The sequence below is a fragment of the Phyllostomus discolor genome, chromosome 5 (genome assembly GCF_004126475.2).
Source record: "Phyllostomus discolor isolate MPI-MPIP mPhyDis1 chromosome 5, mPhyDis1.pri.v3, whole genome shotgun sequence".
Lineage (NCBI taxonomy): Eukaryota > Metazoa > Chordata > Mammalia > Chiroptera > Phyllostomidae > Phyllostomus > Phyllostomus discolor.
Window position 1 is genome coordinate 76,706,067 of NC_040907.2, and position 15,138 is coordinate 76,721,204.

Sequence of the window (15,138 nt, forward strand, 5' to 3'; positions counted from 1 at the left end):
GAGGTATGCTTCTATATATAGTTTAAATTCCTTATCTAGATCAGCTGTTTGATAGAAGCTTTTACAGCAGCAGAACTGCTGTCCAGTGCATCAGCCACCAGCACATGGCTGTTGAGCACTGGAAACCTGCCTAGTGTGACTGTGGAACTGAAATGTTCATTTCGTCTAGTTTTAGTTAATTTGAATTTAAGCAGCCACATAGTGTCAACAGCTATTATAGAGTGTGTCTCCAAAAAGCGTTTTCAGAATCTTTTAAGAGAATCACTGTATCTGGTAAAAGTTGTTAAACTGCATGGTCTTAGCAGAGGTGGGTCTGGTTGCATTCCAGATCTTTTCCTGCCTTGGGCTAATTTCGGTAACTGGCAGCAAACCAGTTTTATGTGCATCCATTTCTCAGTATATCCTTCACTGCTTAACATTTAAATTTCTGATTTGTTTCATTTTTATGTCTGGTCAGTTTTCAAACTCTAGTGACTTCAAGTCTCCACTTTAAAATTTCTCAGTCTAATTATTTTCTTTAACTTGTAAATGAGCCCTAACTGAACTCTTAAATGTACGGTAGTCCCCCTTTATCTACAAGGGATACCTTCCAAGACCCCAAGAGGATGCCTGAAACCATGGGTAGCACCAAACCCTGTATATACTATGTTTTCCCCCTGTATATACATAACTTTTCACTTAAAGGAAGCACTTTACAGCTTTTCTTAGGCATATTGGAATGATTAGAATCACACACTTGTGCTTTGGGGCCATTATTAGGTATCATAAGGGTGACCTGAACACAAGCGCTGCAATACTGACAGTCAATCTGACACTAAGAAGGCTACTCACCTGCAGGGAGTGTCTGGAGTGTGGAAACTCTGGACAAAGGTGTGCATCACAGCCCAGGCAGGACGGAGTGGGATGGCCAAGATTTCATCACACTGCTCAGAACAGTGTGCAGTTTAAAATTCATGAATTATTCATTTCTGCAATTTTCCATTTAATATTTTCAGGTCACCGTAGATCTTGAGTAACTGAATTTCTAGAACAAGGAGAGGGGGGCTGCTATATCATGAAAGAACCTGCCTTAGTCAGTCAGGGCTGCTATGACTGAATACTATGGACTGGATTACCTAAACAAGACATGTATGTTTCATACTTGGTGAGAGCTGTTCTCCTGGCTTGCAGAAGGCTGCCTTCTCACTGTGTCCTCATATGGCAGAGGGAGAGGGAACAAGAGACAGGGAGGGCATCATGGAGAGAGACAGAAGGAGAAGGAGGAAAAGATGTATAGAGAAACAGGGAAAAGGAGAGCAGGAGGGAGGAGAAACAAGAACTGAGAGACAATGAAGAAGAGACAAAGGCCAAGACAGCCTGAGTCAAAAAGACAGAAGAGAAGAGAAGAGAAGAGAAGAGAAGAGAAGAGAAGAGAAGAGAAGAGAAGAGAAAGAAAGAAGAAAGAGACACAGAGTTTGCAAATACTTTGGTTTCTTTCTCTTCATAGACAGGCACTAACCCTGTCATGGGGGCTCTATTCTAATGGCCTCATTTAAACCATATTAGGTCCCAAAGGCCGCTCCTCCAAATACTGTACTCTCACATTGGGAGTTAGGGCTTCAACATGAATTCTTAGGGAAAACAAGCATTCAGTCCATAACAGAACCATTATATGAAACAGTTGTGTAAAACAAATTTTCACACAACTAAATAACACTTTTTAAAATTCAGCATGTAAGAATGTTAGAATTTGTGTAGAAATTGTGGTAGAGTGCAGGAACAATGCCTTATTCGTCTATGTATCTGGAGTACTTAGTTCACTTCCTAGCCTGCCAATAAATGTTAGTTGAGCTTTTCGATAATAAAAAGATGAAGTACTCTTTAAAATTTTAGAGAAATATAGAATGTCAGAATAAGTCAGTAAACTTCACTAGGGGACTGAAATTTTTTTTCTCTTTATTACCAAAATATTTGGTTTTAATGTAATTGCTCCAGTGTACATTTGGCCACATATATATAATTAAGGTAAAATGCAAGAATAAAGTGTATTTTAGGTGAGCAGACTTTGAAAGCTGGAGTTACCATGTCTATGTGTAGGGCGTGCCTCTGAGAGTCCCAGTTTACACTTGTTGAGCCAGCGTGCTTATCTGTGGAGCTCTTTCTCACTCTCAGTGATGTCCTGATTTACACAGTACATCAGATGGCCACTTCCTGTGGGTCTTCATCCGTCCTCTGGTTACATTACTGTTACTCTTCTGAAGACTTCTGGTTAAGATGGTAAAGTAGGTAAATGCTGTGCCCATCCCCTCCCACGACCCCATCAAAATGACAACTAAATTATAGAACCACCATCACTGAGAACCAATTGAAGACTAGTTGAACAGAAGTCTCATAAATAAGGATATAAAAAGCCACTAGGAGACTGGCAGGGGGAGCAGAGATGTGGAATGGGCAGGTCCCACACACATGGTGTGGCAGTTAAGAATCAGGATGGATATCTCAGCTGTGGAGGTCCTTGCTGAGGAGCGAGGGGACCAGATGACCCAGTCAGGAGACCAGTGCCAGGAAAGGAGTCCCCATGACATCTGACTGTGAAAACCAGTGGGGACTGCATCTGAGTGAGATGGTGGCCTGCCGGAGTCCCAGGTATTCCTCTTGAGGGTCCCATGCATGGACTCACTCACTCAGACTCACTTGCTCTTCATGCCAGTGCAGGGCAGCAACTTGAAACACACCAGGGACATACAGTGGGAGAACTGAATTGACAAGCTTCAGAGCGAGGGCTGGAAGGGTAGCTCTCTCCAGGAATAGAAGTACTGGCAGGTGCCATGTTGACTTGTAGAGTTCCCCTTTTACCACCCAGCTGGCCTAGTGCAGGTGGGTACCAAATCTGAGCTCTTTATTAATGTGGCTAACACTGTTTGCCCTGCCCTGATGATTCCCTGAGACCTCGATCTACGCAGTTTGCATGCCTAGTCTGAGCCTCTTCCAGTGGCTTTTCCATAGGAGTGGACTGCCTCAGTTCCTGACATTGACTTTCCTAAAATCTCTCAAAAGTCCACAAACCCAAAAGAAGTAGGGGTTTGCCTCGGTGTGCCCTGTACACCTTGTTAAGCACCCCAAGCCTGAAACCAGCAGAGTTGGTCTCAACTTCCATTGTAACTCCCATCAGACGGTCTCAAGCCTAGCATAAGCTGCGGCCAATGTTGGCTTGGAACATAGTGTCAGCTAATGCCTGGCACAAGCCTGGCACAAGAGGCAGCTGGCCTTAGCTCACATGACGGTGTTTTCCAAAGGGTCCAAGCCCAGTACTAGTACAAGTTGATCTCAGTTCAAAGAGTAGTTTCTACACTAAGTTCCTCTGGCCTAGCATAAGCAGCAGCCAACTGCAGGCCAATTCTATCTCCCAAAAGGCAGCCCCAACTTGGGCACAAATAGTAGCTGACTTGGCCTGTACCAGAGCCCCTCATAAAAGGCTCTGGAACCAACACAGCTGGTGGCCAGCTTGAGACCACATGTGAGCACCACCCAACCAACTCCACAAATGACATATGTGAAGGTCAGACTCAACTGGCACCAGAGCCCCACTAAAGTTGCTCCTGTTCCACGCAGTCAGTCTCTGCATAACAACTTGTGTACTGTAGTCATGGCCGGCACTCAGAGCCCACCAGCCTGAGGGTCATTCCCATTCACTGATGTGCCACAGCAATCCAAGCTCAACAATAGAAGAGCACACACAAGGGGGACACCTCTGGAGCATGTGGCTCACATGACAATGAAGACTGTGCCATCGGACAATAGGGATACCTACTACCTAAGGCCACTCTGCGAAGACTGAGTGATATAGCCAGTCTACCTAACACATGGAGTCAGCCAAAATGAGGAGACAAAGAACCATGTTCCAAATGAAAGGAGAGGACAAAATACCAGAAAAAAATAACTAAATAAAATGGAGGCAAGCAATCTGCAATATACAGAGTTAAAAAAACAGTGCTTATAAGATGCTCAGTTAACTTAGGGGAGGCAGGTGAACTCAGTGAGAACTTCAACAAAAAGACAGAAAACACAAAAGACTCAGTTTGAAATGAATACTTTAGAGGGAATCAGTAGCAGATTAGATGAAGCAGAGGATCTGGAAGCCAAGGTAGCAGAAAATAAGCAATCAGAACAGTAAAAAGAAAAGAAAAGTGAAGATAGTTTTAAGGGACCACCAGGATAACATCAACCATAACAACACTCACATTATAGGGGTACCACAGGAGAAGAAAGAGAGCAAGGGATTGAAAATATATTTGAAGAAATAATGACTGAAAACTTCCCTAACCTCATGAAGGAAATAGATATATAAATCCAGGGAATGTAGAGAGTCCCATACAAAATAGACTCATAGCGGCTCACATCAAGACACATCATAATTAAAATGCCAAATGTTAAAGACAATCTTAAAAGCAACAGAGAAAAGCAGCAGGTTATGTACAAGGGAGCTCCCAAAAGACTATCAACTGTTTTCTCGATGAAAATATTTCAGGCTAGAAGGAAGTGGCACCAAATATACAAAGTGATGAAAAGCTAAGACCTAAAACCAAAATAACTCCTTCCAGGGAGGCTGTCATTTAGAATTGAAGGAGATAAGGAGATTCCCAGACAAGAAAATGCTAAAGAAGTTTATCACCAATAAATCAGTTTTACAAGAAATGATAAAGGGGATTTTTTTTAAGTAGAAAAGATAAGATTAAAAATATGAATAAGGCAATACAGGAGAGAAAAAAATTCTCACAAAGGCAAACAGTAAAGCAGTGGATCAATCAACTATAAAGTTATTTCAAAGGATAAAAGGCAAAAGTGGGAAAATCATGTGTAATTATAACAATAAATTAAGAGATACACACAAACACATAAACAAAAGTAAAAATAATGACAAAAACACAAATGTAGGTGGGGTGGTAAAAACTTTAGTGATTTTACAATGTGTTCGAACATAAGTGGCCATCAACTTAAAATTGATTGTTATAAATATAAGTTAGCTTATAGGAACCACATGGTAACCAAAAATAAAAAATTTACAATAGGTACACAAGAAATAGAGAAATGAATTTAAACATAGCACTAGAGAGAGTCAACACAAGAGAGCAAGAGAATATGAAAGGTATAGGGGAGAACTACAAAAACAATAAAAAAAGTGTCAATAACTAATACCTATCAATAATTAGTTTAAATGTAAATGAACTAAATGCTACACTAAAAACACATAAGGTGGCAAAATGGATAAAAAAAGGCCCATACACTGGTGCCTATAAGAGATCCACTTTAGCTCAAAACACACACACACAGACTGAAAGTAAAGCAATGAAAGAAGATATTTCATGACAAAAGAAAAAGAGCTGAGGTAGCAATGCATATATCAGGCGAAGTAGACATCAAATTAAGGGCTGTAACAAGAGACAAAGAGGGGCAGGCATTTCATAGTGATACAGGGGCCAATCCAACAAGAGGATATAACTCTTGTAAACATCTGTGCTCCCCACGTAGGAGCACCTAAATTATGAAGCAAATGTTGATGAACATAGAGAAATCGGCAGTAATACAGTCATAGTAGGGGATGTTAACACATCATTGACATCAGTATATTAATAGATCATCCAGAGTATCAACAAGGAAACAGTGGCCTTAAAGGACACATGAGACCAGATGGACTTAATTGATATTTTCAGGATACTTCACCCCAGAGCAGAAGAAGATACATTCTTTTAAGTGCCCATGGAACATTTTCTTGGACAGACCACATGTTAGGCTCAAAACAAGTCTCAATAAATTTGAGAAAATGAAAGTAAAAACACAATGACCCCAAAGCTGTTGGATACAGCCAGAGCAGCTCTAAGAGGGGTTTTGTAGCAATACAGGCCTATATCAAGAAACGAGAGAATATCAAATAAACAATCTAATCATTCACCTACAGGAACTGGGAAAGCAAGAATGAACACAACCCAAAGTAAATAGAAGGAAGTAATAAAGATCAAGTGGAAATAAAATAGAGTCTAAACATCAAGAAAGGTCACTGAACCAAGAGCAGGCCCTTTGAAAAGAAATAAAATTGCAGAACTTTAGCTAGACTCCATAGGACTTTTGTTGATGCGTAATTCACATAGAGGCAAAATCCTCAACAAAATACGAACAAACCAAGTTCAGCAGTCCATTAAAAATATTACACACTATGATTGAGTGTAGGGACAAATCCCTAGGATGCAAGGTTGGTTTAGCAATGCAAATCACTTAATGCGAGACATCACATACACATAATGAAGGATAAAAATCATATGATCATATCAGGTGAATAAAAAAGCAAAGTGGGGATTCAAGGAACATACCGTAACATACAAAAAACTGTATGACAAATTCACAGCTGACATATTCAACAGTGAAAAGCTGAAAGCTTTTTCTTTAAGATCAGGAACAAGACAAGGATGCCCACTTTTGCCACTTTTTTCAACATAGCATTGGAAGTCCTGGCCACATTTATCAGATGGGGCGGGGAGAGGAATGAATGAAAGGCATCCAAATCGGAAAGGAAGAAGTAAAACTGTCATTATTTGCAGATGACATGATACTACAGGGTGGGAAAAAATGGGTTTATAGTTATTCATATGGAAAAGGACACAACAATAAATAATACAAAAATAAATTCTGTTTTGCATACTCACAACTGTAAAGCTACTTTTGTAAAGCTACTATATAGAGAACCCTAAAAATACCCCCCAAAACTAGAACTGCTACATGAATTTAGTAAAGGAGCAAGATACAAAAATTAATATTTAGAAATTGGTTGCATTTTTATACAGCAATAATGAACTATCAGAAATTTAAAAAACAATTCCATTTATAATTGCATCAAAAAGACTTAGGAAAACCGTAAGACATTGAAGAAGATACAAATAAGTGGACAGATAGATATACCATGCTCATGCATGGGGAAAATTAACAATCTGAAAATGTCCATACCACTGAAAGCAATTGATGGGTTTAATGCAATCTCTATCAAAAAACCAGTGGCATTTTTTACAGAACTAGAATAAATAAATCTAAAATGTATATGAAACCACAAAAGACCCCGAAGAGCTAAAGCAATCTTGAGATAAAAGAACAATATTGGAGGTAGCATGCTACCCAATATTAAACTGTACTGCAGGGCTAAGTGTACATATTAGCATGGTACTGGCATAAACGCCTACACAGGACAACAAAACAACATACAGAGCCTAGAAATAAGCCCTTGCCCATATGGTCAATTAATCTATGACAAAGGAGGCCAGAATACACAATGTGGTGAAGACAGTCTCTTCAATAAATGGTATTGGGAAATCTGGAGAGACACATGCAAAAGAAACTGGGTCTGTTTCTTACACTATATATGGGAATAAACTGAAAATGTATTTAAAACTAAAATGTAAGACACGAAACCATAAAAATCCTAGAAGAAAACATAGGCAGTAAATGCTCTGACATTGCTCTTAGTAATATTTATCTTGATGATGTCTCCTTGGGCAAGGAAAAAAAAAACAAGTGGGATTACATCACTAAAAACTTGAATAGCAGGGGGAATTAGAAAAAGAAAAGACAACCTACTGAATGGGAGAAGATATCTGCCAGTGATACATTCAAAAAGGGGTTCATATAGAAAATACAGGGTCTGGCAAAAATAATGCCCCGCTATTATTACAAAGTCTTTTTTTTTTTCAGAAAGGGATTTTTTTTTTAAGATTTTATTTATTTTTAGAGAGAGGGAAAGGGAAGGAGAAAAAGATGAGAAACATCAATGTGTGGTTGCCTTTCACACACCCCCCAACTGGGGACCTGGCCTGCAACCCAGGCGTGTACCCTGATTGGGAATCAAACCACCAACCCTTTGTTCTGCAGGTTGGTGCTCAATCCACTGGGCTACACTAACCAGGACTACAAAGTCTTTAATTACAAATTTATAAGCATGTAATTCTGTAGCATAACAATATCACAATCAAGCACATCATATTACATTTTAGGTGAAATGTTCAAATTCAAGCTATAAATTATTACACCCATATTTTTACCCTACCAACCACACTCAAGCAGGCATTACTTCTGCCAGACCCTATATATAAGGAAATGATACAACTCAATACCAAGAAAACTCCCCAAACAACCCAATTTAAAAAAAAATGGGCAAAGGACCTGCATAGACATTTCTCTAAACAGGACATACAGAGGGCCCAGAGGCATATGAAAAGATGCTCAATATCACTAATCAGAGAAATGCAAATCAAAACCACAATGAGATACCACTCCATACCTGTCAGAATGGCTATTGTCAATAAATGAACAAACAACAAGTGTTGGTGAGAATATGGAGAAAAATAAATCCTCATTGGTGGGAATATAGATTGGTGCACCCCTATGGAAAACAGTATGGAGGGTTTTTGTTTTTTTTTTTCAAAAATTAAAAATGGGATTACCATATGACCCAGCAATTGCAGTTTAGGGTATTTGAAGAAATTTGAAATAATATTTTGAAGAGATTTATGCACTCCTATGTTCATTTCAGTGCTATTTATAATAGTCAAGATATGGAAGCAACCTAAGTCTATCGGTAGATGAATGGTAAAGAAGTGTGATACATAACACAATGTAGTATTACCCACAAAAAAGAGTGAAACCTTGCCATTTGTGACAACATGGGTGGACTCAGAGGGTATTTTGCTAAGTGAAATAAGTCATACAGAGAAAGACAAATACCATATGATTTCACTTATATGTGGGATCTAAAAAAAAATGAACAAAACAGAAATAAACTCATAGATTCAGAGAACTGGTGATTAGCAGATTAGAGTGGGTGTTGAGGGAGTGGGCGAAAGGATGAAGAAGTGCAAATTGCCAAGTATAAACATAGTCATGGGGATGAAGAGTATAGCACAGGGAATATAATTGATAATATTGTAATAACTATGTATAGTGTCTGAATGGAACTAGACTTATTGGATTGATCACTTTTTAGGTTATATAAGTGTCTGATCACTGTTTTACACCTGAAACTAATATGCACATCAACTGTAGTTGAAAAGTAAGAAAAAATAAAATATATGGCACTGAAGAGAAATGGGAAGCCAGCTTTGAGAGGTGACACAGAATGCCCGCCCAGTGAGGCACAGTTTTAATAATTATGTCAGCTGCCTTGTCTATATGGATAAGTATGTACCCTTTGAGCAGATTTTTCTCATGGGAGGTGATATCAGGGGACTCATTAACCATTGTCCTCAGGAAGTTTTGATAGCATCATTTATTTGAGCTGCTCCTTTTCATTAGCTCTTGGTGTGCATGGGAGCATTGAAACAAACTTGTTTAAGGTACAATATATGAAGAACCCAGACTTTATGAGAATAAAACTGTCAATGTTTTAAGAACAAAATATTGATTTTTTAATTTATTTTTAGAGAGGGAAGGAAGGGAGAAAGAGAGAGAGAGAAACATCAATGTACGGTTGCTGGGGGCCGTGGCCTGCAACCCAGGCATGTGCTCTGGCTGGGAATCGAACCTGCGATGCTTTGGTTCGTAGCCTGTGCTCAATCCACTGAGCCATGCCACCCAGGAGGAAAATATTGATGTTTTTATCACTGCATTCAAAAGCTCTGTCACTGTGGACCAGCGGGGTGTCTGAAGAAAAGAAAGGGCCCCCATGTGGAACTTGCCTAAGCCAGGGGGTGTGAATCTGAGTTGCTGATGTGTCAGAACTGGGAGTTCAGTGGGTTCTGGAAAGGACTATGGTTAAGTTTGCATCTGTTCAGGACCCAACACCATGACCTGTGTGTACAGTCCAAGGAAACATCTGCGCCTGGTGAGGTGAGGCCAGGGAGCCACAGCAAGGAGCAGGAGCCCGCGGGCACCTGTGACCTGAGCGGGGCCTGGATCCGCACTGGCATCGGTGCAGAGTAGACAGGCACCCGGGCCTCTGTCTAGCAGAGCAGGGGCATCAAGGGCAGCCAGAAGCCACATCTAGGTTTTGGGAGAAAAAGTGATTCTCTTTCAACTGAATCTGTTTCAGGGATTCTTTAACAATCTCTAAGGGAAACTAGTAGAAGCTGCCTGTATGCCTACATTCATGAACCCTTCCTCAGTCTTCCCAGTACATCAGTTTAACCTCCGATTCCACCGTCACATCCTTTTCTCAGGAAGACTTGTCCTGTATACTTTTTTTTTTGTTAAATGTTTTGTTTATGCTATTACAGTTTTCCCAATATTTCCCCCTTTGCCCTCCTCTACTTAGCCCACCCCTTGATCCCACCATCAACCCCCACACCATTGTCCATGTCCATGGTCCAAGTATGTTCTTTGACTAGTCCTGTCACCTTCTTTCAATCAGTCCCCACCCCCTCCCTCCCCTCTTACGCTGTCAGTCTGTTCCATGTGTCTATGCTTCTAGCTCTTTGTTGCTCATAAGTTTATTTTGATCTTTAGATTCCCCTTATAAGGGAGATCATTTGGTATTTGTCTCTCACCAGCTGGCTTATTTCACTTAGTAATAATAGTCTCCAGTTCCATCCATACTGTCACAAAAGGTAAGAATTCCTTCTTTTTTACTACTGCATAATAAGTTGTGATACCATAAAAATCTTAGAGGATAACATAGGCAGTACAATTTCAGATATCTCATGTAGCAATATTTTTGCCAATAAATCTAGGGCAAGGCAAATAAGGGAAAAAATAAACAAATGGGACTACATCAAACTAAAAAGCTTCTGCGCAACTAAAGAAACTGTCATCAAAATGAAAAGGGAACTGACTGTATGGGAGAACATATCTGTCAATGATACATTGGACAAGGGTGTAATCTCCAAAATATGTAAAGAGCTCATACAACTCAGCACTAGGAAGACAATCCTATTTTAAAAAGTGGCCAAAGGACCTAAATAGGCATTTCAAGGAGGACATACAGAGGGCCCATAGACATATGAAAAGATGCTCAACATCACTAGCCATCAGAGAGATGCAAATTAAAACCACAATGAGATACCACCTCATACCTACCAAAACAGCTATCATTAATAAATCAACAAGTGCTTGCAAGGATGTGGAGAAAAGGGAATCCTAGTGCACTGTTGGTGGGAATGCAGACTGGTGTAGCCACTGTGGAAAGCAGTGTGGAATTTCCTTAAAAAACTAAAAATGGAACTGCCTTTGACCCAGTGATTCTACTGCTGCGATATATCCTAAGAATATCCTGAAGCACCAATTCAAAAGAATATATGTACCACTGTGTTCATTGCAGCATTATTTACAATAGCCAAGATTTGGAAACAGCCTAAGTACCTATAATGCAGATGAGTGAATAAAAAAAGCTGTGGCACATTTACACAATGGAATTGTCACATATACTTCTTGTAAGGGGATTACACCGGGCCCACCCAATAATCCAGAGTGATCTTTCCTTTTTGAGATCCTATACTTGGATCTCTGCAAAGTCCAGTATGCCATAAAAGGTAATATATTCACATGTTCTGAGGATTAGTGTGTGGATATCTTAAAGGGGTATTATTCCAACCTACCACAATGTCTGTATAGTGGCTGATAGAATATAGGAGAACAACAACAATAAAAGTTTGTTGAACATAAAAAGAAAAGTACTGTTACTCCTGTACTTGTTTTCTGTTCCTGAGGGATGGGGTGGTGGCTTTGCCTTTTTGTAGATCCTAGTTTAATGCTTTGGTTCCACCTTCTAAACAGTAAAAAACCTCATTGGAAGAATGAAAGAGTGAAGATATGTTTGCTTCTGTTAGAGAACTTGACTGTTCTGCAGACATTTTCAGAGAGGCCTTTCTCTTGCTAAAGGGTGGGGAAGTTTAGGGGGATATGTGAGCTATCTGATTCTAATCCTGACCTTGTGGTCACAGAAGCTGAGGAATGATGCATAAATCAGCTGTGGGATTTTCCTCCCCTTTTAACATTATTTGCCTTTGATCTTCAAAAAGCATTAGAAAAAGTATAAGTTCAGCCTTTCCAAATGATCATAGGACAGTTACACAGATGCAACCTGCCTCTAATTTCTTGCATTTATTGATATGTCCAGTATTTATTGTCTTCATTGTACCCACTGTGCTGAGTACCACATTTAATATAACAGGTCCACGACCTTGAAGTAAAACTTGTTTCTTATTAGTTTGGATGAAAGTTATTTTCAGAGCTAAGGAGTAAGTTTTCAAAATTTGGATTCTTCTGGCCCCTAATACACCCAAGGACGCTTGAGTAGAGCACACCATGGACAGCGTCAGGTGCGTTTGCGTGTGGGGAACATAGTGCAGTGTGTGAACTTGGCCCTGTGCTTTCTTGTACTTTGACTATTGGGGGGTTCTGGCTTTTGTGGGGTTCATTCTCTTAGTCTTGTTCCATTGACAGGACATCATACTGGATGCCTACCTGCAGAACAGCTGCTGGGTTTGCTCTGCCTGGTTTTGTAGTTTTGGTCCCACTCCCCCACCAAAAGCAGTGTCTGTAGAGTGGACCAGAATGAGCCTGAATTCAAACACGCGCAGTCCTCTGGAAGCAGAGCCTTCCATCTCCAGCTCTTGTGGGATTGCCCGTTGGTGTCCTTGTTTGAAATATAACTTTTGTGTGTTTTTATTCCTAGGTCCATGTACTTTTATTTACACATTGTAAGTCTCCTGATAATACTATTTCTGCCAATCAGACCACAATCTTCTATTCAACGGCAGCCTCAGAACTCTGTTAATAAGAAAAAAACAGATTGATATCTCCGGGAAAAGCTGGATACGGAAAACTGCAAACCATTGGAAAGAGGAGAGGAAAAGGCTCAAGTGTTCTTCAGTGACTTAGAGGCAATGTTTACATGCATTTTTAAAAATAAAAGTGCAGGGAGTATTTTTGTAAAGCCTTTTTGTACCAGTAAATCAGCCATGTCCAGTTGATCTGTGTTAGTGTTTTATAGGACATTTGAGTGGTGTGGGGGTGTGTGGGGAACCTGCCAGAGTTGCAGAAATGGCCCATCTGGGCTGCTGGTCTTTGCTTCCCTGGCAGGGATTCCAGCCACTGAAAGTTGATGTTGAGACCCGGACATCTGCTCCAGAAGTTAGAAGGTGATTGCTGAGGAGACTTGTCATAGGTTTCTTAAACTAGAACATACCCACACATGGCTGTTCCTTGGGAAGCCCCACATCCTTCGACTTGTGACATTACTGTTTTGAACACAGTAGCTGCATCAGGAGACCACGAGGAGCAGGGTCGCGGGCATGTTTTTCAGGGTACTGAGCACTGGGAGCCGGGAGGACTCACTGTGAACACTTGAATGGACTGAAAGTCAGCCATGCCCTAAAGTAGGCTGCATTTTTTCCAGGATGCATCTCTTCCCTTTTTTTCTTCTGAACTGAGCCAAGATTGTAAATCAGAAAGTCTCCTGTACACATACGCCAGGAGTCTAGGCGGGGCTGCTGTTTTCCAGATGTTTTTCCATTCCACGTGCACCATCTGCTTGCCCAGGACAGCCCTGAGAAAACACCCTGGGTCACACCACCAAAGGCAGAAGAATGTCTTCCAAAGAAATAATTTTAAAGTAATTTAAAGTTATATAGAAGTTGATAAGAAATGATGCTGTTTTCTCCCCTTTTATAGCGGTATTAATATTCATGGCTATGATGGGCTGACTTATTTTTCCAGCCTCAGAGCTGACTAAATCTGACTTTGTGTTAGTTGAACTATCATATTGGAAAGCAAAAACTGAAAGACAGTTTTCTAGCTTTGTTATTAATGTGCTATGGCTCCTTCTGGGGACTTCTGTTGGTTAATACTCTATGTGGGGGAAGGAAACATGGTATTAAATGTTGTGGAAAATAATAATAATAATAATAAATTATATGCTACAGTGGTGTGCCCTCAATCACATACCTTGGGAGAAGCAAATTTGTTCAAATCAGATGTTTGAAGGTTAGTTTCTTACTGAATAAAAACTGTTTCTGTATAAAAGAAATACTTCTGAGCAGAGGAATTGCTTTTTGTTTGTACCAGTAGAGACTGGATATTCTGAAGTATGTGTGTGTTTTAACAAATGTCCACAAACTTAAGGTTTTACTTGTTGAAAGCTTGAGCAGTATAACATGTTCCATTTGTCCTCTATGTCAGGCACTTGGATGGTTTTCTTTTTTGGTGTGCTTTCTGGCCTTCATTCCCAACATTGCAGGGCATGCACTCCCGTTTTGCAGGGAGGTGTTTTCTGGCTGCATCCATGGTTAGACATGGTGGTAGAGCTGAAATCCAAATCCATGTGTGCCCCAAGAAAGCGATGGGATATGGTATGTGATATGGTAGGTGTCCAGCTGGTGCTTCTCTTAGGTCAATGAAATGTAAAACAATGTGCTTGTCCCTGAACCTGAACTCTAATTCTTATGTGAAATAGTGACAGTTGGCCCAAAGTGGCCCAAAGTAGCCCAAAGTAGCACATTTGGGCCAGAGTATGAGGCTTATCCCAATTTTACCAGGAATTCTTCGGGCAACCCTGTTTTGCTGTCCCAGGAGGAATATTAGATAGTGGGTAAGGGGCGGGGGGGCATGCAGGTACCTGAAATCTGTTAGGGTCTGTCTCCAACAGGAATATTTTTAGGCATAAGACCAAAAATACATATCTTGTACACCAGCAAAAATAGTAGATATCCCCATTGGCATGAAGTGTATGGCATTATCCATATCACAACACAGCATTTGGACTTGCAATATGATTTATGACCTGGTTTCACTGTATGGAACCATCTTCAATTCTGAGAGAAGAACTTTGGTAGAGAGAGTAGAGGTGATCACTAGAGTGACCAGTCATCTTGTTTTGCCAAGGAATCTGCTGACCCCTCAGACCTGGGAAGACTGGGACCTTTGGTTCCCCTAGTGACCACCCAGAATCAGATAGACTTTATGGAATGGAGTCGAAGACACATCTCTGGAATCTGGGCTTATCAGTGTCAGACTTAGTGCTGGGCCTAAGCACATGGGCACGTTTTTCTTATTGTGAAGCTTTACTCAGTACTGAAGGGAGCACCTTTCCTCCCTGAGGACTTTTACCCATAGAAAACCATTTTCATTTAGAACCCAAGTTTAGATAGGAGGTTAGGACTGTTTCTAAGCATGAGATCTAAGTTATCC

The 15,138-nt window shown here is 40.4% G+C and overlaps 1 protein-coding gene across 1 annotated transcript in view; it reads left to right on the plus strand.

Moving 5' to 3' along the window:
* Positions 1–13,987, plus strand: part of MBOAT1 (membrane bound O-acyltransferase domain containing 1) — a 102,893-nt gene extending 88,906 nt beyond the window's left edge. The window contains exon 13 of the mRNA XM_028513889.2: positions 12,626–13,987. Coding sequence (XP_028369690.2) covers positions 12,626–12,746 — 121 coding nt within the window. The 3' untranslated portion in view covers positions 12,747–13,987. The remainder of the gene's footprint in view (positions 1–12,625) is intronic.
* The last annotated feature ends 1,151 nt before the right edge of the window (positions 13,988–15,138 follow it).